Raw genomic sequence first — 24310 nt, 5'->3', positions numbered from 1 at the left:
TTTAGCTCAGGCACTAGAGGCTCGTGCGCTTACAACCAGACGTCCCCAGTTCAATCCCCGCCACTGACCGTTCACCCAGGGGTGTGGCGCGACGCATCCAGCCCTGAGTTAAAGGACCCGAGGCTATCAGCCTCTGTACTGGCCCAGCCACCGATAGAGGGAGACAGCCCCACGCAGTGGGTCTGACTTATACATGCAGTCAGGCAATTACAATCCCTCCGGGGCTTGTGCCAGACCTTCATCCCGTCCCATCCCCATCCCCGCGACAGATGTCAGGGTTAGGGTGCTGTTACCTTTGACCTTCACCTCCAGCAGGTCATGCCCGTCCTCGATGCCGTGCTGCAAATTACAGCGGTAGATCCCGGAGTCATTGGACCGGAGCTCGCTCATCACCAAAGTGGCGTCAGTGGGCGTGGCCGGGTAGAAGGGCAAGGAGACGCGGTAGCGGTAGCCTTCGCTCACCTTCACCTTCTGCCCCCGGGCCACCAGGATCTCAGCCTCCTTCCCCTCAGAGATGAAGGTCCATTTGACCCGGGGCGCCCCCAACACCGCCCGGCGCCCCGCTGTACTAGAGGTGGCCAGGGGACGCAGGTAGGTGACGTGGCACGGAATGGTGAGGGTGCCTGCCAGCACTGCCCGGACTGGCGGGTGTTTGGCAATGGAGACCCTCAGAGCCTTGAGGTCATCTGCCAGGGAGAGGGAGGAAACAAAAGGTCAGCAATCACCCAGGAGAACCCAGTTAGTTTTGTGCAGTACAGGGTCTATGACACGCAACTGAGCCGTAATGATTCCATCCAGCAAAGATCATTGGTAACATACACGCACGTGGACACATACACACTTACACCACACAGTGCTTGGCATTTTCAGTCTGTTTGTCCATAAATTGCTGCTTTTCCGTCTCTTCTCAGTAATTTTAACTGCCTGTGATCCCCTCTCCGGACCTGGATTTCAGTGTGACATCTGTCTGCTTGGACCTTGCGCCGTTTAAAGTCACTCTGACCAGAGGGCTGAGCCCAGAGCCCTGATCAGAGCACTGCGAGTGTATGCAGGGTGCTGGGTTAGCTCCCAGGTAGGGTTAAACTAACAGTGAAACCATGGACAATCGGGTGAGCAGCTCCAAGTTCAACCCCAGGTTCCCTTATATTATTATTTGTATTACCTTAGCACCTCGTCATTGACCAGGCTGCCAAGTGCTTGGTGCTGTACAAACCCAGGCTTTAACTTGAGCTGCTACCCACGCTGTGGGCTGAGGAGTTCTGTCTCCACTGCTGTTTTAACCCGAGTTAACTAACCCACCTTAAGACCCTGCCTGGTGTTGCCGTGCAGGGGTATCTGTAGAGAGGTAACTAAAACATGCCCAGGGACAGCTCAGGAAACCTCCCTCTGGGGCAAATTCACCCGGGGTGTAACCCCACAGACTTCATGCATGGGTTTGGCACCTCTCCCCGCAGGACTCCTGCTTTATACAGTGACAGGGCTCACTCGGCGAACTGCTATTCCATGCATCTGCTTGTTGTTCACTGCCTGGCCCCAGGCCTTAATTTAGTGAATGCTGCTTAATTTAGTGAATGAAGCCCTGCTCTGAAGCCAGAAGGGCTAACTTCCTTGTGCTGGGAGGTACAGCGCTCACGCTGTGGCAGCGGGGAAGGGGTTAACAGATGGGTGCGTTACCTCTCCAGCTGGTACTCACTGGCCCATTAACCACAGCTGCGGCTGGCTGCGGCGGGGAAGGCTGCAGCTCTGGCAGGGGAGGCTGGGTGCCAGAGACTGCGAGAGTTGCTCTGAGAAAGAGAATGCAACACTGGGAGAGAGACGCCTGCAAACCGGCCAAGGTAGGACAGGGCCCAGGTGCGGGACTGTAAGAAATGACAGACCCTCGCTGCTTACACAAGGGCTGTGGGCTGGCCCCCTGGGGCTGGGGGTTCCCTTATCACCCTCCCCCACACATACGCCCCCTTGGAGGATGGGACGTGCAAAGCTTTGGCACTAAAGGGGTGCATCCAGACTGAAGACCCGGTGTAAGACATTGGTTCAGGTTTTTACCTGGACTCTCCTGTTGACCTGGATGGGGGTTTGGCCGGCTGGGGGACTGGGTGGCAAGCTGGAACAGACCCTGCCCTCTCCGAGTGACTGAGCTGTGGCTGACGGGAGGTGATGGAGACAGAGGAGCCCCGAGGAGGCCTGCCAAGCCCGTAACGAACCTGTGACATTTCTTGGGGTCTCTTCCCTGGTGCGCCTCACTGTGGTATCGGGGCACGTGGCAGCTGTTAATGACTTTATTTTCACAACACCCCCATGTGGGGGCAGGGTGCGATTATCCCCATTTGACAGAGGGGGAACTGCGGCACACAGAGACGAAGCTCAGCCGTAGCTGCTGATTTTGGGTGCCCGATTTGAGGCAGCTGATGGTGGTTTTCATGCGACTTAGCATTGTGTAGCTCCCACGGACGACATCTGTAGCTGCGCGCGTCCGGCACTTCTGCCAGTCGCGCCCTAGGGACTCAAGTCAGGCACCCAGAAAATGAGGAATGCCAATTGCCCCCCCCCACTCCCCAGCTTTGCACCAACAGGGGTCCTACAGACCCCTCTGATATGTCCCTAGAGCACCCTCTATTTTGTGTGCTGATTGAGGTGGGGCCCTGGGGTGGGGGTGAGGGGGGAGTATACGATCATGTAATTAAAGATTGTCTGATAATGAAGATGACCATGGGGGACATTTGCTGGCATTTCCTAACTCTTGCGGGCTTGACTTTGCAAGCTTAGCGTGGGCCCAGCAGGGAGGTCATGGAGAGCACAAGGTTGCCTGCTCTCAGGTCAGGGGCCTGCCCCACTGCGGCAGCCCAGCACTGTCATGGCAGGAAAATTCCAGCTCGGCCCCAAGCTCTCGCTCGGAGCCGGCAGAATCTTCAGGGAATCTAGCTCAAATCTAAGACCACCTACTAACGGGCGTACTGCTGGAAAGGAGCTGGGGATTCTCGCAGATCGCTGTCTGAATGAGCGGACACCGGGACGCAGTCAGGGAAAAGGCTAATATCATTTTGGGGGTGTACGAACAGGTGTCGTCCGTAAGGCAGAGGTCCGTGAGACCTCAGCGGGCATACTGTGCAAAGGTTTAGTGATCAAAGGTTTAGAAAACCTGACCTAGGAGGAAAGACTAAAAAAAGCCCTGGGCTTGAGAAAAGCATGCCTGGGAAGGGGGGTGGATAAGTCTTCAAATAAATGAAGGGCTGTTATAAAGAGGACAGGGATCGATTGTTCTCTGTGTCCACGGATGGCAGGGCAAGAAGTAAGGGGCTTAATCTGTAGCAAGGGAGATTTGGGTGAGACATCAGGAAGAACTTTCTAACTCTAGGGCAGGTAAGCTCTGGAGCAGGCTTGTGGAATCTCCCTCATTGGAGGTTTTTAACAACAGGTTGGACAAACCCCTGTCAGAGCTGGTCTAGGTTTATTCGGTCCTGCCTCAGCACAGGGGGCAGGGCTTGGTGACCTCTCGAGGTCCCTTCCAGCCCATCTTTTCTAAGTCTCTATGTGGCATGTGCAAACTTCCCCTCCTCTCCCACTGAAGGCTTGGTCAAATCTGAGTGGATTTTCACAGGGACCGCAAAATGCAGCTCCCGGATCCAGAGGCCACCCCCCTGCCAAATTTCAAGTCCCTGCTCCAAAGCTGGGGTGTGGGGGGCGGGGGGCAGGGGCATTAAAGCTTGTCAAAGAAAGGTCACCTGACTTCTGTAACATTGGGCAAAGAACGTCTCTATTCCTGGCCTCACTTTCAGAACTGGTTGCTCTATTTCAGCAAAAATCCCCCCTCCTACCACCCCATAAAATTCAGCCTAAGTCAAACACCTGGCATGGAAAATTTTCAGCCCAGGTGGTTTACGTTTGGCAAAGTTAAAAACAACTGAAAACAGGGTCTTAGAATGGGAAGTGTTGGGCAACCTTAATAAGAGGCCTGCCTGTAACAGTGTTACAATAATGCCTAGAGCCCCAAACCAGGATCCGGACTTCATTCTGCTGGGTGCTGCACGTACCCATAGCAGGAGACAGTCCCTGCCTTGAACCCAACTCAACAAGACAGACCCAGGAGAAGTTACTGGCCCAAGGTCAGAGGCACAGCCAGGATTAGATCCCAGGTCTCTGCAGAGGCAGCCCCGTGCCCTAATGCACTTGACCCTACTGCCTCTCGAATCAGCTTTGAACGGATTTCGGCCGCAGCCACCGCAAAGCTGCCTGTTGACCGGCTCGGAGGGTGTCCGACTTACCTGCACTGTCCCCAGAGATAAATGCGTCTGTAAAAGCAAGGCGGGAAAATACCCAAAGCAGCAGCATCATGTTCATCATCGCTCCACCTGGGCGGGAGGAAATATACAAGATGAGTAAGCCCCTTCATTTTTGGTTTAAACCAATTTGTACTGAAAAATTCCCAGGTTTTGCAAAAAGTATTATGCAGTTTTTTACTGATTTTCACCCTACTTTTTTATCATTCAAATATGTAAAAAAATAACTTGTTTTATTAGGAATATACAAAACATTGCATGAGATATCTGTATTAAGTTAATACATTAGTCTGTGTGGCTATGCAAAGCTCCCTATTTATGAAGTAAGGCTCTACGTATTAGTCTAGAAGCTACACACAATAAACACAGGCACGCACACAAGCTCTGAAGCGTGTGCGCATCTGAACAAACTGATGAATCTCACGCTCACCACGTACCCATTTCAAGCTGTTAGCAGATAAGAGTTTAAAGATCTGACACGCTAAAATGGGAAGAAGACGAAAATCTGTATCAGAATACGTTTCAGAACACAGGGAAGTACTTGAAAGTTTTAAAAAAAAAAAGATGAGTGTATGCAAATGGTGCAGCCCAATTATTAAATGTAAATATTTATAGGCTAATCGTTCTGAGTCTACAACGGTAACCTCTTTATTCAAATGAAAAGTTTTATTTGGGGATTAGAGAGAGATTGTTTTCTTAAACTCAGCAATGGCCTTGTGTTCTGTGTTAATTGATGTGGTTGGCTGCAACATTAACAGAATTCGAGCCATTAATCGGCTGAAAACTCCCCCCTCCCACCCCATCTTTCCAGCCAACAAAATAAACTCCGATATTTACCCAGAACAATGATTAATCATTTTTTGCACTGATTTTCACCTGTTTTTGTTGTGGTGGTAATAAACACGGATAAATTCCTGGGGGGGGGGGGATTTTCTCTCTCTCTGCTTGTGTGAGATTGTTCTGCAGAACTGAGGCTGTTCACTTAAGTTACCTTCCTTCCATGTCTAACTAAAGAGCTTCAGAGAGGCTAAGAAATTCATTGCTCAGGGCTGTAGTTACAAACAGCCTTCTTTGCTACACAGCCCCAGTTCATTCCCAGAGCACCGGTCTTTCTGTACACTGAATGAAGCAAGGGTCCTGTAGGGAAATAAATGGGATCTAATTTGCACTAGGAACCTCTTTACCCAACTCTGGCAGAGCAGAGGGGCCTTAAGAGGACATCAATTAGAGTTCAAAGGTCCGTAGGGTAAATGAGAATCTGGGTCTGTAGGCATGATCCAAATCTGAAGGGAGCAATTCTCCGCTGACTTATCCCTGCATAAATCTGGCGATGCGGCCGTAAAACTGGCATCGGCGCTTGCCAAGTTCTGAAACTGTTCCAAAGCTGGTGAGCGTGGTGTGGGGAGGGCATTTGGATCCAGGAGTTTGGTTCTGGCCCAAGCTAAAATGCCACAAGGACTCCTCGTTGTTTTTGCTGATACAGACTAACACGGCTACCGCTCTGAAACCTACTCCAGGATGCCTTGCCTTCGGCGACAACCTGAAAGCTCCTGGCTTCATGGGACACTGAAGAAAACCCTTAATCTAATGAGAGCAGGGTGGCTGGATTTCAGCTGGGCGTCATTCTGGGTGGCATTGTGGTTACGAACCCAAGATGGGTGTTAATAACGTGTGTTTTGCAAGATCCTGTTTGCCCCAGACAGTCTGCTAGACCCACTGGGGTGGGGTTGGGGGGCGGAGAGGTCATTGATTAGTTAGAGAAGCTGCAAAAGGATTTCACAGTGGTGTACAAAGATCACGGGGGGAGGCCCAAGATGGCCTTCCTTTGAAATTCTGCTCACGCTGGAGGTTCGCTGCTCACAGGCTGTGAATGCCGAGCGCTGACCAAAGAGCTTATTATGTCCCCGGCCGTTTCTCAGTGCTGCTTGGCACAAAGAGACTTCCCCATCTCCCCCACTGCTCCCAATGAATTCATCTCTAAGCAGTTTTCCAAGGGCTGACGCTGACTCTGCCATGTGATTTTCCCCTCTCTGCTGACCGCCAGTGTCAGTCTCGCTGCATCTCTCTCTGCAGCCAGCAGGGAGAGGGAGTCTGGTGCAGCGGTTAGAGGGCTAGCCTGGGAGCCTTGGATTCCATTCCCTGCTGTGCCATGGACTCTTTCCGTGACCTTGGGTCGGTTACTTAGTCTCCCCGAGGAAACTGAGGCACGCTGTACAACGGGAATAACAGCACTACCCTACCTCACAGGCTGTTTGGTGGAACAAGGGCAGATGGCTGTAGTTCAATGCGGTTTTATCATTTGAATTAGGTTGGAAGGGTTCGATTTTTATAGGCAAATGCCGGTAGATGTCGATTTCATCGTACGCACACACAAACGGATGATGCTGGAGACTGTCTTTAAGGGTTGGGTTTCCCAGATGGAGACTGGGCCATACACTGTGCGGCTCTTGTTATGCAGAGTCAGTTGGATGCAGACAGAGAATAAACCAGATTTCTTGTGAGCACGGAGAGATCTCTAAACACCACGCGCCCCTCCCCAGCTTTCCTGTTCCTTTCCAAACTTAACCATGCTAGAGCCAAGTTGGGGCTTTTGTTGTTCTCTCTGGATCAATTGGAATTCAAGATCACAGCTCTGGAGAGAGAGGGAATAAAAAATACAAAGCCCATCGCTCTGCAGCCAGGGCTGGGATTCAACCCCAGCAGCTGGTAGCTCGTGGGATCAGGCCAGTCCCACCAGGGCTGGTTTGCCTTTAGCCTGTGAAACGAGAAAGCCTTTGTTGGATGATTTTTTTTTTCCGTTCCCAGGGCGCCATCGCAGCTTGAGTGATTTGCTCTCAAGACTGCTTCAACCTGAGAAAGGGAGCGACAAAAAGCACTGGTGCTGAGTTGAGGGTTTTGGTTTCTGGTTTTTTTTGTTTTTTTTCCCGCTCTCCCCCCCCCCCCCACCCTCACGTCAGGACCACAAGAGATTTGGCCCCTTCCCCATCGCAACACCTTGGGCCAAGTTAGTGTTGCATCTTTTGCTTCCCGTTGGCGTCGCCCATTCTGAGTCTCGCTAGAATCAGTGTTTTCCGTAAAGCCCCAGCTCCTGGCAGAACGTGACGATGGGAGAATCTCAGCTGGGTGTTTTGTAATAAGAGTCTAGGGGTCATCTTTGCAAAGAGAACCTTGAAACGTGTGACCCACGTGCGCCCAACGGCCCAGAAAGCAAACGAAAGACATCCCCAAATCAGCTTCAAAATCATAAGGATTTTTTTTTTTAATGCCTAACCTCCTGGTTTTGGAGGCCTGGCTCCTGCTTCTTGGACATTTAGCGTTGGCCAGGCGGCTCTCCACATGGGCGGGTTATCTACGGTTGCCAGCATTGTATTTCAAAAATAAGGGACTGTTTTCCTACACCCCCGCCCTACCCCTCTTCCTGATATTCTGGTTAAGAATAATACTAAGCAGCACTCCTCTACATTTACCAGGGACATTTCTTGCTGCTTTTGGTAGCACTCAGCAATTCCCGATCTTGTTTTACAGAGATGGGGGGGGGAAAGGGGCATCTCTTGTAATGAGGAGCTGTCGGCAACCCTAGGCCATCCTCCCCGTGGCAAATCCCAGAGCGGTGTGGCCGCCTGGCGAACCGCGTGCCACCAGGAGCACCACTAGAGGGCTCGGGAACTATTTAAAGCAGCGGCTCTCAACCCGCAGCCCAGCGGTGTGCCTAAAAAAAAAATTCAAAATTTGCGGCTCTGGTCTGGCAGGGGGCGGGGCTGGCTGAGGGGGAGACAGCGTCTTGCAGCCTGCACCAGCGCTCCTGCCAGCAGGGGGCGGGGGAGTGGGTCTGTGGATAGGTTTGCAGGGGGCGCTGTGGGCAGTGAGGGGGTGCTGGGAACCAGGGGCTTGCTGCAGCACCCCCAGGTTTTAGGTGGGGCTCCGCTCCGGGCCCCCCTTCTCTGCACCTGGCCCGGCGCCGGGGGTTCCGGCCGCCCAGCCCTGCACGGTGGGGTCTGGCTGCCGGCAGTGGCCCGGCTCCGCTCCTGGCCCCGCTCTGGGCGGGGGCGCTGGGCATAGGGGACTGTGGGCAGTTTTAAGGGGGGACGCTGTGGTTCTCAACCTGCGGCCCACGTAACACACTGCGAGCCGCATATGCGGCCCCCGCTGACAAACAGGTTGAGAACCACTGATGTAAAGCAACGCCACCTTCTCCCAGGCAGTACAGTTAATCTGGTTGGGGCTCAGTCCCTCTCTTCCCCTGCCTCCCAGGGGCTGTTGTGAGACTCTAGTTAGACGCAACGAATCCTGCATCGTGGCAGGGGGTTAGACCAGATCAGGGGCTCGCAGCCGTTTCCTTTCACAGGCCCCGGCCCCCACCCAACATGCTATAAAAACTCCACGGCCCAGCAGTGTCACACCTGGGTTTCTGCGTATAAAAGCCAGGGCCGGCGTTGGGTGGGCGGGGGGAGGAAGCAGGGCAATTGCCCAGGGCCCCACGCCACAGGGGAACCGCGAAGCTACATTCCTCAGGCTTCGGCTTCAGCCCTGGGTGGCGGGACTCATGGCCCCGGGCTTCAACCCCATGCGGTGGGACTTCGGCTTTCTGCCCTGGGCCCCAATGAGTCTAACACCGGCCATGCTTGGCGGCCCCCCTGAAACCTGCTCGTGGCCCCACAGGGGGCCCCGGGCCCCTGGTTGAAAACCACTGGCCTAGATGACCCTTGCGGTCCCTTCTAATGCTGTGAGTCTGTGATTGCAACAATAAGCTTTTGAGGTGCTGGGACACTAGGGGAATGGGGGACTCAATAAATATCCTAGACGGATGCTTGTGCACCCCCCTGGCACTGAAGGACTGGATCCAGAGTTTCAGCCTTGGGGGCCCACCTCTTCCATCCCCAGGCGGTGATGGTGGGGCTCCTGGGAACCTGGCTGTATTAGCAGCAGGGTGGGGAAGTTTGAGGGAGCTGGCTGGAGCAGCTGCGTCCCATTCCCAAGACACACACACACACACACACACACCACGCTTGTAGCCAAGGCCGTGATGAAATGCCAGGTCCCCTGGCCAGAAGCAGAGAAGTCTGGCGGCTGCTTGGCCTGTCCTCAGCTTTGCCATCTCCTCTGAGACCCTCATTTGCTCAGCCCGCCCCCCTGCCGGCTCCCCCGTCCCAGCAGCTTGTCTCCTTGTTGGAAGGTCACCTGCTCTGATCCCCATTCAAGGCCTTCTCAAACCCCCCCCCATCACGTGATGATTCGTCATCCCCCATCACAAGGTGCACTGTCAGTCGGCAGGAGGCAAAGGAGACACACACAGGCTTTTTGGGGACTCGGCTGCAGGATGAGTCAGCCGCAGCACATCCTGGGCCCTGGCACCTTTCCCAGAAGCAAGGGAAGAGAAGAAATCCTTCCTGTAAAGTCCCGCTTTTGATGTGCATTGCCAGGCACGCCTGCGTTTTCACACATCTGCACTGGTGTGCACAGGCCCCCCCCCATATGCACGCGCATGTGCAAAACCATGCACACGCACACACTCCCCACGCTTGCACACTGGCAGGCTCCCTGCACGCGCTGACACATGGCTAATCTCCCCCGTGCTTTTCCCCTCATATAAACACATGCAACTGCTTTCCTGCACACCACCAATGCTCACACGTTCGGCTCACGCACCCACACGCATGCAATCCCACGTGCATACCCTTGCCCCAACATGCTTTCCAAGGACAGCTGCGCAGAATGCTCTTGCAAAGGAAAAGCACCTCTCTGCTTTGCAACAGCCAGCCCGTAATTTCCACGCAGCCCACTGAGATTTCCCATGGTATTTTCCAAGCACATCTCCCCCCTTCTCTCTACCTGCCACTTTAAAATTCCAACTGCCCCAGGCAAAGGCAGGGGAGGGGCTCTTTTTTTATACGAAGCCACCCCCCTGGGCTGGCAAGGGACAACTCCCTGGCCTAGCGCCTCTCACCAGAATAGACAGTAAAGTCCCGTTTTTAAAACCAAGTCCTCTCGACAGGAACAATCAAATCGTTCCCTTCCGGCCTCATCAAGACGCTTTCGTATTTAAATTTTGTTTGGTGGGGGAGGGGGGGAGAAATTGTCGCAATCAGCCTGTTTCCCCCGGAAAGCATCAATTTAGAAGAAAGAGCCTTTTCCAGCAGCGCCTGGTCCAGCTGGAGGATTTTCCACCCGCTCCCCTTGACGGCTGGCAGCAAGCCGCCCGGGCTGGGTAGACGGACGGTTGTTAGCAGGGCACACGCTGGAAAGAACCGTGTGCACGTCGCATCACCGGCAGAGGCTCGGGGTGCGCTCAGGCCCACGCACTCATCCCCTGGGGTGGGAGGCTCGCATCCAGCTGCAGCGTAGACGTACCTGCAGAGGGGCTGACGCCGGTAGGGGAAGATGCGTTCCATTCCTACCATGAAGGAGGGACCACAAAGGCGCCCTGTCAGCTGGGGGCTGGGTCCATTCTCTGTGGCCCACCGAACAATAATAATACCTGGTTCTTAGCGAGTGCTTTTCAGGCACAGCCTCAACATACTTGCCAAAGGAGGTCAGTTTCATTCTCGCCATCTGACAAAGGGGGAAACTGAGGCACAGAATAGGAGCAGGAAGAGCTAGTGAGAGAACCCAGGTTTTCTGTGTCCCTGTCTTGTGCGCTAGCCACTCGGCCATACTGTCTCTCCAGTGCAGCGAGGACTCCTCGGTTCTTCTCTTGAAGCAGAGCTGGCTCTGCTGTCGGTGCAGTGGGAAGGGGATGGGGGTGGGGACGGGGCGGGGGGGGCATCCCCTGCTGGAGATGCAGAAAAGGGGGCGCATTGTGATGGACACACTCGGGAGCCGTCGTGTCGGCAAGAAAAACTTGGCAGCAGCCTAACAGAGTGGAAACGGGAGGAGGGGAGGGTTTCTTCTGGAGCCAGTGACTTAGGGCCTGGTGGGTTACCCCCCAGGGAAGGAGAATGGAGCTCTCTGTTCCAGACTGGGCAAGGGGGCGGAGGGTGGGAAGCAGATGTCACACACACCCCTTCCGCGCCCCGCACATATTTCTTCCTTCCCCTCTAATTGCATTCAGCAGATGAGAATGACGCTCCCAGGGCTAACGGCTCCGATCCGGCTGGCTCAGGGCCCACGCTTTGAAGGCCAGCAGCTGCCGCTCCGGTTGAAATAGCAGGGGATGCAGCTGAGATCCAGATCTGCAGAGACAGCAAATGGCTTGGCCATGGCAAGACGTCGTGCTCACAAAGGCACATGGCCTCCAAGAGCCCCTTCCCCCACCCCATGTTCGTCCCCCGGTCGTGCCCACGGAGTTGGGCTCCTCGCTCGAGGAACGGGCTGCTCTGCCCAGGGTCTGTGAGAACAATGGAGCAGAGCAGGGCTGATAGTTCGGGCGCAATGAGCTGGAGCCCGCGGGGAGTTTGTGAAAAAGAAATAAATCGAAGGAGGGTGCAGGGAGCAGCCGCTCGGCTGAGCGCACTGAGATGAGTTTTCTTCTCTGAAATGAAGTCAGGCAGGTAGTGGTGGTCCAATGGTTAGCACCCAGGCAATGTTACTACTGTAATAGCTAGGTGCTAGGCGCTGTACATATATAGAGCCAGTTCCAGGCCCAAAGAGCTTGCTGCCTACATAGACATAGGGTGGGAGGGATACTGAGGCAGGTAGAAGGGAACGAACTTGCCCAGGGTCATGTAGCAAGTCGGGGCAGAGCCGAGAACAGACCCAGGTCTCTGACTTTCAGTCCCATGATCTTCCCACTAGACCATGCTACCTCCCAGTCGGAGAGCAGTGGCCTCATTGTCAGTTAGTCTGTTCAGAGAAGAAGGATGGGGCATAAAGGTGGCTTATGTTCCTGTATGCTGGAGCTCTGCAGGGCTCTGCCTGGACGCTGGTGTCAGCTAGAGCAGCCCAGAGGCTGCTGTAACTTGCACTTTACTTGCCTTGCCCCCCCAGGAAGCAGAGAATAGTCATAGTGCAGTGTGCTCTGGCCAAGTTGCCAGTCCACTCCCTCTATAGGCCATTGGGAGCAGGGCTTGTAGGCCAGCTTCCCACTGGCCATGGAAGCCCCTTGCACAACGGGGGTTCTTAGGATGGCACTTTGCCCCCTTGCCAAAGCAACACAAAGGGGTCTTGTGTGTAACCGAGGATCAGCCCCCTGGATTCTGTCCCTGGGCTCTCTGTGATCTGGAGCACGTTGCTTAGGCTACAGTTCCACCTAATCCATATTCAGGGACCTACATCAGCCACCTGCTGGTTCAGAGGTGCTGGGCACCTGTCACAGCTCCCACCTGCATCGCGAGCAGGGACTGAACCCAAGACTCACCCTCACAGAGCAGATCTCAATCACGTGAGCTAAAGGATGAACTCCATTTGCTGGTGGCAGCAGTAGGCTGTTATCTTCCAGGTGGTCAAGCCACAGAGTGAGGAGGGGACGTGGCACACACTTTTTGGGTGTGCTGCACACTCACAATCCTGATGGAAGTCAATGGGAGCTGTAGGTGCTCAGCACGAATGGGAATCCAGCCAGATGTAATTCTCAACTAGTGAGCATGGGGGCATTTTGGGTCTGGTTTTCATTTACACAAAGGCTCCCTTACACCTGGCAGCATAAAAGGGCTGTAGTGTAGACGTGACTGCACCCGGGCTCTATTCCCAGCTGTGCCACTGACCTGCAAGTTCCATTCCTTCTCTGCCTCAGTTTCCCCTTCTATCCTTTGTCTGTCTTCTTTAGCTTGAAAGCCCTTCAGGGCAGCAGCTGTCTTGTGCTCATGTACAGCTCCTGGTACAAGGGAGTCCCGGTCTGAGTTGGGGGCCCCTTGGTGCTATCGTATTGCAGATCCTAATAGAGACCAGATTTCCAGGGAATTTGTGAGATCTCCAGCCTGGAAAGGGGCCATTTCCTAGAGAGGGCAGGCTGCTGTCAGCATCCTGGGCTCGCCTTCCCCCTCACCTGGCTCTCACCGTGCTGAGTCAGCGCGGCTGGGGCCTCGGGGCTGGGTGAAGGGCAGAGAGTCCGCGTGGCAGAGGGCTGTGCCGAGAGCCAACGAAGGTGGGGAGGTCAGAACGCAATCTGCAGGAAGGTGGCTTCTAACAGCAGCGTGGGAAGATCCCCCTCACACGCATGTACACACTGACACACACAGTCCTGTACAAACACGAGCATGGCCCCACAAATACCCTGTTCAGCTATATGCACACACCCACACACTTAAGTATGCACACACACGTACAAATACTCACATATGCATATAAACGCACGACCAAGCACATACACACACATGTATATACCTACGGACATACAAGTGCACACGTAGATACATATGGACACAGAGATACACACACGACGTATACAGACATATACTCAGGTGTACTGTACATAGAGGGTAAGATCCTGCTCTCTTATATCATCTTGCCTAGTGGGTACAGCAGGAGACCTGGGTTCTAATCCTGGCTCTGCCACTGGCCTGCTGCGTGACCTCGGGCAAGTCAAGTCATCGCCCTGTGCCTCAGTTTCCCTGTCTGTACAGTGGGGATAATGATACAGACCTCCTTTGTAAAGTGCTTTGAGATGTATTAATGAGAAATGCTCTAGAAGAGCAAGGGATGATGATTATTACTGTACAGGTTCCCTGCTATGCCAGGCTTCTATGCCCCCAGCCAGTGTGTTAGACCTCGTTCCAGAAATCTTTGAGCGATTTTTCTTTTCTTTTTCTTTCTGCATTGATCCTTTAGTTCAGGGGTCTCAAACATGCGGTTATTTCCTGCGGCCTGCCATAGGCGCCGACTCCACCGGCAGCCAAGCTCCCCTCCCACCCCACTTCCCCCTCGCCAAAGCACCACGTCCCCGCTCCTCTGCCTGCCTCCCAGCGCTTCCCACCGCCAAACAACTGTTTGGCAGCGCTTAGGACTTTCCAGGAGAGAGGGGGGAGGAGTGGGGACATGGCATGCTCAGGGGAGGAGGCGGAGAAGAGGCGGGGCCGGGGCAAGGATTTGGGGAAGGGGTTGGAATGGGGCAGGGAGGTGGTGGATTTGGGGCGGGGACTTTGGGGAAGGGGTTGGAATGGGGGTGAGGAAGGGATGGGAAGAGGGGGGGCAGGGGCAGGGCCTCATGGAAGGGGTGGAGTGGGGGTGGGGCCGGGGGCAGGGGAGTGGGCTTTTGTATCTTTGTATGTAAAGGTTTCAGTAATGCAGCCCTCGGGCCAATGTACTAGTTCTTATGTGGCCCTCATGGTGATTTGAATTTGAGATCCCTGCTTTAATTCAAGAGCTTGGTGCATTTTGAAAAACCCACTAGCCCTGGTTTCCCTATCCAACAGCCCGGAGCACTACCCACTCACAGCAGAAATGGGTCTTCTTCCTGCCGGGGGGAAATGACGACTACTAAAACAATCTCCCGAATCAGTCCATTAATATGCGCTCAACATCTTCCAAGGACTTGCGAGGACATCCCCACAGCACCCCAGGGAGCTGAAGGAGTATTAGCTCCATTTTGCAGATGAGGAAACTGAGGCACGGGAAGGGACTGTGACTCACCCGTGGTCACAGAGTGACCAGACCAGGAATAGAACCCAGGAGTCCAGGACCCCTGTGCTAACCTCTGGCAGAGTGCAACAGGAGTTTGTTGTATTAACTCCATAAGACGAGGGAGCACATGGTGCAGGGCAGAGCTCTTCTCATATATGTTTTCAGGAGAAGGGGGCTCGGGGCATGCTGGGATAAAAGCAGGGACTGCATCAGCAACACAGAAAGCTTGAGATCACAACGGTCATCACTGTTGGGTCTCACAAGCGTCTGGGTGCTGAGCAGAGCGATATGCAAGATTCCTGAAATGCAGCCACTTCTGGGATGGGTCACTGTGGCCTCATATAACAGCACCAACTAAACGGTTTAAGGTAGGAAGTGAAGAAGGAAACCACATCCCATTAAAGCCCCTGGCGACATTTAAGCAGGCAGAACGTAATTACCCAGACTGGAATTTGGCCAGATATCTGGGCTCATGTTTAAAAACATATTAAAATGCTTCCCCTGTCTGTCTCTTTTGGGAACGAAAAAGTGCAGCTTACCCCCTGCAGTGTGTGGTACTTGGTATCAACCAAGCAGTTCCGGAGAGCACTTAAACGATACTCCTCTCTTCTTGCTTTTACTCATCTCAAAGCACTTTACAAATTCTCATTTGACCGCGGGGGAAACTGAGGCACAGAGTGGTGTTGGGGGGGAGTGAGTTGCCCATGCTCACACAGTGGCAGAGGTAGGATAGAATCCTGACTCCCAGTCTGCTCTAACCACTAGACAACATTCTCCTCCCAGAGCTGGAAGAGCACCCAGGAGTCCTGACTATCAGTTCCTCCTGCTCTAACCCCCTAGATCACGTTCCCTGGGAATAGAACCCAGGAGTCCTGATGGCCAGCCTGCCCCAGTCTAACCACTGGACCACGTTCAGTGGAAAGAGACTCCTGGCATCCTGCCTCCCAGTCCTGGGAGGCAATGTTTAGCCCATGCCACCTGCCTTCATGATTCCACTAAGAAGCGGACAGCAAGGTGAAGTCACTTGTAAACCTCCGGAGCGCTTCTGAAGGACGAAACAGCCATAAATAAACGTCTAGTCTAAGTAGCGCGGCAAGCGAGATGAGTGTTTCCCGCCCTTCCTGCTGCTTGGCATAAAGATTCAGGGAGCCCTCTGACAGCAATAAGGGAAAGTGACCAGTTCAGATTTTTTGCTTGGGGTTTCTTGGCAGGTTTCAAAGCGCTGGAGAATTGAGATGTCGGAGGAGGAGGAAACTGTGGCCAAAACCAGCGTCTGGGCACAGAGCTTTCAAGAGCAGCCCCGTTGTCTAGCTTCCCTTAACACCACCAGTGTATTTCGTGCCCATTGCCTGGCCCCGGCCGCCTCCTCCCCTTGCACATTGTAGGTGCAAGAGCCTTCTCCACTGCATCCCGGTGTCCCTCTATTTCTCAGCCTTGCCACCTCCGTTCAGATCTTGGCTTGAAAACTGCCTTTCCCCCTTGTCCTTACAGGGGGAGGTGTTGTGGAGGATCAAAGATCTAGGGTTGTGCTGACTCTGCAAGCTTCTAAACCCCCTAGGCAGGTGGCTGGGAGAAACCAACCCCATGGGATCGCTGTCACTTCATGCTGGAAGGTGCTCAGATACTACTGTGACAGGCACGGTACAAGGACCCAGAACCCAGATCCCGGGACCACCCAACACTGTGGGGAAAGTTCTGCTCCAAACTGGCTCTCCCTTGTGGCCCCCCTTCTGAAGGGCTGAGTTTCCTCCATCTCCTTGCAGCAGGCCTGGCAGTGGTGGTTTGTGGCTAGGTCATTGGGAAAGGAGTTGGGACACCTGGGTCCTAGTCCCAGCTTGGCAGCTGACCTGGGGCAAGTCACGTCTCTGCGTGCCTCAGTTTCCCCTCACCTATTTAGACTGTCAGCGCTGCAGGACCGGGGCTGTCTCTTACTGTGGGGTTGCTGTGCTTAAAGTGGTCTGAACAAAATGAGGGATTCAATCCTAAACTGGGAGCGGCAGCTTTAGAAAGAGAGCTTAAATTGCGCAACCCAGCTTAGTGTTTAGATTTTGACTGGGGGGGGGGGAGATTGACCCCCTCCTTCCACCTTAAATTACTCCTCCCACTTTAAGCACTGTAGCCCAGATCTTCATGTATTTAGGCCATTCACTCCAGTGGGAGTTAGGTGCCTAAATACCCTTGAGGGTTTGGGCCAGTGTGTCTGCACGCTTGGCCACTGATCTAGGTTGGACCCTCCAGCCCTTTCATAGTAATGCTAAAGTAACAGCAAGTATTCTGTGGTGCCTCTGAACTGCCGGTTTAGGGTGGAAACTTTTGTAGCAAGATAACTAGCCATCAATTAACTGAAACAAAACAAAAAAAAGTGCAATTAAGGGTCTTAATTCCCTCCCCAGCCTGGAAACTGAGGGCTGGTCTCCACTGGGGACGTCCATCAGCATACACCCCTGGTGTAGACAGTGCTAGGTGGACGGAGGAATTCTTCTATCCCCCTGGCTGTCGCCTCCTGGGGAGGTGGATTGCCTACTCTGATAGGAGAACTGCTTATTGGCGTCGGTAGCGTGAGCGTCTACACTGAAGTGGGGCAGCTGTTTAAGTGGAGACGTGCCGTCAGGAACTCCATCCTAATACTGAGGCGTTGGAGCAGAGAGGCCTGATTCTGCCGTGCTCCTCAGCAAAGCTGCCATTGTTTTCAACGGGCTGAGGGTTGGGCAGGGTGGATAAAAATCAATTATTTAAAAAAAAAATTTTAAAAATCGGGTTTTTTTTATTTAAATTGGATTTTTGAGGAAAAACCCTGTCTAAAGATAGTTTTAATTAAGATACATTGTAGCTCAAAGATATCTCCTCATGGAATAGGGATTATAAATTCTAACTCTATCGTATGAGATGATATATTCATGTAAAGTTTAAGAAAAGTTTTGTAAAGCAGTTCCAATAGTTCATGGATTAGGGACCCAATCTTATGAGGTTCCAGGGGCTTCTGTATAGATTATTTAGGTTAATCTGTCTATCTACTCAATGGGACTCAGTGCTCAGTCTAGAAGTTACCATCAGAGATGCTTCGTTTTGCGGTTCTCAACCTGTGGATTTGTGTCTCCAGAGATAACACGCTTGTTAACAGCAAAAATGTTTTAAAATAAATAAATAATATAGAGAGGTGAGAAATAACAGACCCCAACCCTATTGTCCCTCTGCAAATTTGTATACACAGAGTCAATCCCTTACCCCGCTCTAAAAGTGCAAAGTTTCAAAAAGTTCAGTGAATAGAAGATTGTTAGGGGCGGAATAGATCTGGACAAGGAGAAGGAGTCTGGAGATAAATGTGAGAAGGGAGGGACAGGCAGTAGAAACAAAAGTGAAACTGTTTGGGCAGCATATTCCAGAATGCTCTTTTATGTAGAAATCCATGATTAAATCGAGTCTTCCTGACTAGTGATTTAAATCAAATCCACCCTGGGGTCGGGTCCCTTAGCTCCACAGGGGCTGTGCGATGGGGCCCTCAGGGCATGGGGTGTATTTGCGGGCTGGTTCCGGCTTGTTGTATCGCAGACAATAAACCTGCCGTTGCCCTGGATGGGGGCAGGTTAGTCCTGAGCTAGCAGGTGGAGTTTCTGGGGGGGTCATTGCAACAGACAAGGTACATGGGGTTGGATATGGCTGGCCTTCCATGCTTCTCCATGGAACCCACTAGGGAATCTGCAATGCTGGGTTTTGTTTTGCAAACAGATGAACCTGAGTAAGTCCCCACCCCCCCCAGGATTTCCCTGCAAAGCCTTCCTCCAGGAAACACGCTAGGCTCCTGCCGCAGAGGGGCTGCAAAGAGTGTCTTGTCGATTTCCAGGCGCTAGGCTCCTTCCACCTGACCTGCTGCATAAGGCAGGCTGAAGAACCTCTGCATCAAACCCAGCACCTGAGAGCTGATCCCAAGCAAGCTCTCCAGGCACTGAGCTGCCCTCTTCACCACAGCAGGCGATCACCTCTCAGGCATGGGTGCCTTTAGCCTCACCGCCCCCCTGTGGAATAGGGCAGCCCCATTTTATATGGGGGGGAACTGAGGCACAAGGTGGATGGAGTGGATTGTCCAAGGTCACACCCAGCAAGAACCCAGGTCTCCTGGATCCCAGCCCCGGGCAGGAGCCGCTAGCCCATCCTTCTTACAGGAAAGCCACCTTAGCACACCCCCGCCCCCCCCCCCCCCCCCCCCCATTATTGGCAGTCTCAGCAGAAAGCCCAGAAAGCGAGTTACATTCGACCTGCTCCATTAAAGACAGTCTGGCCGGGGCAGAGCTCAACGGTGCATTCGCAGAAGTTTAGCACAGACTTGCCCTGCCAGTGCCTAGACTGTCCCTGCCCTCTATGTACAAACGGCAAGTGCCAGGCTCCAGGGCTGTTAATGCAGGATGGAACCCGGGCCAGTGGTAAATTCTCTCTTACATGCCACTTAAAAAAAAAAAGGAAATAAAAACCATTAAAACTCCCCCACGCGTTTCCAGGGCTGGAGCCATGAAGGAGTGAGAGGACGAGAGCGTTTGCACACGCAACACGAGGGAGGAGGCAACCTATTAAAAGGCTTGCTCGCCCACATATACAATTGTTCAGTGCGGAGAGAGAAACCCTGGACCGTCGCAGATCCAAGGACAAATCCCCGAGGTAGCCACATGAGGGGCCCCGGCTGAAGTGATGAATCCCCCCCTTGATTCCCTGCCTGCTGCACAGAGCTGAGTGTTGCAAATGGCATATTCACGGCATGTCCTCTCTCTCTCTCTCACACACACACACACACACACACACACACAACCAAAAATTGTTTGCACTGGAAAATGGCTATGCCTGTCAAACTCTGCAATAGGCTGAGATCTCATTGCCAGTCTGAGCTTTTCCTCTGACTTTCTGTCCTCCAAAAAAAGAGAGACTGACCAACAGATCTATTCGCAAAAAGAACAGGAGGACTTGTGGCACCTTAGAGACTAACACATTTATTTGAGCATAAGCTTTCGGGAGCTAAAGCTCACTTCATCGGATGCATCCGATGCTTATCCTCAAATAAATGTGTTAGTCTCTAAGGTGCCACGAGTCCTCCTGTTCTTTTTGCGGATACAGACTAACACGGCTGCTCCTCTGAAACCTCTCAATAAATCTATTTGCACTTGGAAAAACAAACCCCAGGGCCAAAGTGTGAGTCCTTTATTAACAAGGGGGAGCCCCGTCGCCCCAGGGGAACGCTCCTGGGAGTAGCCTGCTGCTCCGCGATGCGAGGAAAAGATTCACGACCCAGCCCCAAAAGAATCCAGAGGAAACCGAAGAGCCCAGCGCAGCAAGGAGGAAGCCGCGAAATCAAAGTCATTCACTAACCTCTCCTGAGAAGGCAGCCGGCTGCAGGGGTGGAAATTCACGCGAGGCGTGTGGATGCTGATCTTGCGAAGGGGGCCGGAGAGTGGGAACTTCTCCTCCGGAGCTGGGCTGGATCTTGCAGTGGGCCAATGCAGAGGTGAACTGCAGTTATTCCAAAAGAGAGCACAGAAAACACACCGCCGGGAGCTCAGCCAGCGGGCGAGGCAGGACCCAGGTTGAAACGAGCTCCCTGATGCACAGACACACACACAAAACCTCCCCCCCCTCCTCCTTTTATTCTCCCCCCCCCCTTAAAAAAAGAGTGCCAAGAAATCACACAGCTTGACAAATGTATTTCTAATTCAACGCCGTGCTGGCAAAATTCCCCCCTCCCCTTTGCAACTGGCGAAACCCAGCAGACTATCCCACGGAGAGAGGGGGAAATTGGAGCAGGACAGATTTTTAATCCAATGCACCAAAACTTGCTGATGCCCCTGAGTTGCAATCCAAAGCGCAGCGCTTCTGCTTGGAGAAATGCAGGGTCCCCCCCCCCCCCCCCCCGTCTAGTCCCCTTATCCTGATCGTCTCCTCATTGCACACACACGGGTTTCAATAGACACACGCGGCTACCTGCCGTCTGGCGGCGTGAATGTTAGTTGATACCTTTGTGCATCATTTCAGATTGCAAGCAGAAATGCACAAACCAGCCCTGCCCTGTCCCTATTTGCGGGGGGGGGGGGGGGTGCAGTTTGAACCCTGGGCTGAGTTATTTTCAGCCTTTGGCGGAAGGCACAAAGGGGCAGGACAGAGGGCGGCTGCTTTGTAATGTAAATTACCCGGAGTCTTTGTGAGCGTTGGGGGAGCCCGGATGGAGCCGAGTGGCTGGGAAGCTCGTCTCTCTCCCCAACAGAAGTTGGTCCAATAAAAGAAATGACCTCACCCGTCTTGTCTCTCCAATATCCTGGGACACACATGGCTCCAGCGACATGGCCTAGCATTTGGCAGCACTTCGCGCCAGCAAAGTTAGCGACAATCGAGAACTTGGGATGGTTTTTTTCCCTGAACGCCGCTTCTTTAATAGCGGGTGGCAGCTCCGAGGGGCACCTGGCGTCAGCGGCGCAGGGTGGGGAATGAAATCCTGTTCACTTTGTTATCCTTGTAACCCTCTCGCCTGGGAGTCCCAGTCATGGCCCAGGACCCCAGGGCGCTCGGTGCTGTACAGACACAGAACAGAAAGACGGTCCCTGCCCCAAAGAGCTTCCAGTCTAAGAGCCCATCTGCATTTGAGCTGGGAGGTGTAATTCCCGGCGCCGATAAACGTTTCTGTCCCTATGTCTCTATGGTGGCTCAGGCAGGTTTGTCTTTGGGGCAGCTAGTCTGAGCAGCCGCCCATCCTGCTGCAGATATGCAAACAGAGCTAGCGCGGGTACGGCCACACAAGCTGGGAATTACAGCTGCCGTCTCAAATGTAGATGTGCCCGAAGCATATGAGACAACCGATGGGCACAGAGAGCCCGACAGCAGAGAACAACATCTGTCAGCCTGACTGTTCCCAAGGGCAGTACGTTCCATGAGGCCACCTGGATGTCTTCAGTTGCAGAAAAGACTAAGTAGCTTTTCCCCCATGAGAACCCGCTTCCTTCCAGGCCTTGAGTGGAACCCTCCGTGCCTCAGTTTACCCATCTGGAAAAAGAGGAAGAGGATAAGGACCGAATCAAAACACAAAGGGGTCATGTTTAAGTGCTTGGAAATCCTGGGTGAGTCAACTCAGCGGCTAAGTATTGGCACTACATTGTCAGTTTAGCTGCTTGATTGAGTGGGGCCTGATTCTGAACTGACTCCAGTGGGTAAATCAGGCGTTGCTCCATTAGAATATGTGTGGTTTTGTTGTGCTGGTGAGCAAAGACTCTGTCCTTCCAGTAAACACAAGTTCAAATCCTGGCAAGGCAGAGGAATAAATCTATTTAAGGCAAATTGTTTGCAGTTTGCTGGACACTCACTGAATGAGGATTTTAAAAATCAAGCTCCTGTCTGTCTGCCCTACTTGGGCATTAAGTATTTCAGGGCATTTCTCCTAAGAGTGGAGTTTTGCCTTCATTATCCTTGGCAGAAATCTCTCCTAACCCGCAATGTTGGTGCTCTGTGCCAACTGGCTGCAGCCTTCCACCCCAGAGCTGGCTGCATGTCAGCAATGGTAGAGCCAAATTCTGCCATTGGTTATACAAAGGCTTTTTCTTTTATGATTACGGTAGCACCTACAGGCCCCAGCTGGGATCAAGACCCTGCATGCAAACGGGCTGTACGTACACCTGCAGGTCAGTGGCAGAGCCAGAAACAGAACTGAGCTGTCGTGATTTAGTGTCCTAGTCACTGGACCACACTGTCTTTGGAAATGAATTGGATTTCCTGGAAGTAACTAAAGGCATACATTTGCGCTTAGTTTGTGAAGGCCTTGGGCTCTCTTTGGAGGATAAAAGTTACTCTGAAAGGTCTTATAGCCTGCAAGTAGGATTCAGTGTAGAACTTCGTATTTTACAACTACATCTCTCTCAAACGTCCCTTACCAGAGGGCAGCAGGAGAGGGGCCTGTTGAATAATGGCTTCATTGAATTTACAGAGAGCAACAGCACCTGAATGGAATGAATCATTTATCACTCTAAGAATTAAGATCTAGTTAACGGTGTTGTCTGAACACTGTGAAACAGCTGCCAGGTTCCACCCCAGAGGAGGTGGCATTTTGGTGCTGGGTGAATGATCTCTGTGCGCTGTCAAATAGCTGTTGCGTCCTACCCCAGAGTGGCAGCATTTCAGTGCTGGGTGAGTGACCCCTGTGCAGGCCATACCAGTACCTTGGATTGATGTCTGTCCCTGAAAGGTAGCACAGTGCTATCATCACCGTTTTACAGGTGGGGAAACTGAGGCAAAGAGACTAAGTGACTTGCCCGATGTCACCAAGGAAATCTGTTAGGGAGCAGGGAATGGAACCGAGGTCTGAGCCCACAAGCTAACCACCCAACCATGCTTCGGCTAGCTAGACGCATACAGAGCCTGGAGAGAGGTGACCTTGTTGTAAGAAGGGTAGCAGACGGGATGGGACATTGAGCAGCCATCGCTTGACTTGATGGAGCACCTGTGATTTGCCGGAGTCCAGTCCGAACACGTAGGGCATGAATCAACATTACCCTCCAGAGTGAGCAGAGCTGTCTGTTGACGCTCCTGCAACTGTGAAAAAGCCATCTGTGCTGAGCCTGCATGCAAACGGCCAGGAGAAGAGAGACTCCAGTCCAATAGGGAAGCCTGGGCTTTCCTGCTAAAAGAGAGGGGAGATGGAGATTTCCCTGCAGAGTAAAAAATAAACAAGAAAGAAAAATCTGCTTCACCAATAAAACCACTGGGTTCCACTAGCAGGGTCAAGAGAATGCCCTAATGCCCATCCCCGGGGAGGCAATGATATCAGGAGGCAGTGTGGCCTAGTGGGTAGAACACTGCACTGGGACTCGGGAGATCTGGATTCTATTATCAGCACTGACAGGTTTGGTGACCTCGGGCAAGTCCTTCACCCCTTTGGGCCTCAGTTTGCCTGTCTGTAAAATGGAAATAATAATACCAATCTTCTTTGTAAAGAACTTTGTTGGGTTTTTTTGTCTCCTGTAGATCTCAGTGTATCGGAGCTAGCTATTATATTTCCAAAGAAGTAACGGGGCTGTCATTGACCAATGCTGGAATTTCATTCATTTGTTTTCCCATTTACAGGCTGGGGCACCTTATTTAATGAAACGCCTGGTGCTGTTGCTTCCTCAGGTGTGGGGTGAGGGAGAGGCAAAGGGACATGTCTTCACCACGAGAAAGATTTGTGGGTACCAAGAAAGAGTCTGCTAGCAAGGCTTGTGTGAGAGTGTAAACCCACAGAGAGGCCAGCTCTGGACTCAAAGCAGTATTCCGGCAGCAGCTGCCGCGATCAGAGGCCTGGGTTCAAACCCCTTAGAGTAAAATAAGCTGAGGTGGTTGAAAATGTTCTGTTGGGAAAAGACGAATTGACAAAATCAGAACTTTGCATGGGACCATGTCGATTTCACTGACATGACTGCAGGAAATGATCAAACCCTCTTCCTTCCAGAACTGGTTGGGGTTTGACTTTGTTATTTGGACTTTTGGGGTATAGTCTCGATTATATTATGTTCTGTTTTCTTCTTCCCCTTTTCCCATTA

At 52.7% G+C, this 24310-nt stretch overlaps 2 protein-coding genes across 5 annotated transcripts in view; one reads left to right on the top strand and one right to left on the bottom strand.

Moving 5' to 3' along the window:
* The window catches only part of BCAN (brevican), a 52183-nt gene extending 31363 nt beyond the window's left edge, over positions 1-20820 (bottom strand). The window contains exons 1-5 of one of the 4 annotated variants that reach the window (XM_043535320.1): positions 20766-20820; positions 20124-20264; positions 4715-4758; positions 4263-4349; positions 294-686 (exon numbers count right to left, since the gene is read on the bottom strand). In XM_043535320.1, coding sequence (XP_043391255.1) covers positions 294-686; positions 4263-4349; positions 4715-4718 — 484 coding nt within the window. In that variant the 5' untranslated portion in view covers positions 4719-4758; positions 20124-20264; positions 20766-20820. Of the gene's footprint in view, positions 1-293; positions 687-4262; positions 4350-4714; positions 4759-20123; positions 20535-20732 lie in introns of those variants that run through there. The other 3 variants (XM_043535319.1, XM_037883445.2, XM_027827029.3) reach the window with 3 other exon arrangements.
* Positions 1744-24310, top strand: part of NES (nestin) — a 61186-nt gene continuing 38619 nt past the window's right edge. The window contains exon 1 of the mRNA XM_043535318.1: positions 1744-1835. Coding sequence (XP_043391253.1) covers positions 1797-1835 — 39 coding nt within the window. The 5' untranslated portion in view covers positions 1744-1796. The remainder of the gene's footprint in view (positions 1836-24310) is intronic.

The sequence above is a fragment of the Chelonia mydas genome, chromosome 24 (genome assembly GCF_015237465.2).
Source record: "Chelonia mydas isolate rCheMyd1 chromosome 24, rCheMyd1.pri.v2, whole genome shotgun sequence".
In the NCBI taxonomy this organism is placed as follows: domain Eukaryota; kingdom Metazoa; phylum Chordata; order Testudines; family Cheloniidae; genus Chelonia; species Chelonia mydas.
This window is presented reverse-complemented; position numbering and strand designations above follow the sequence as displayed.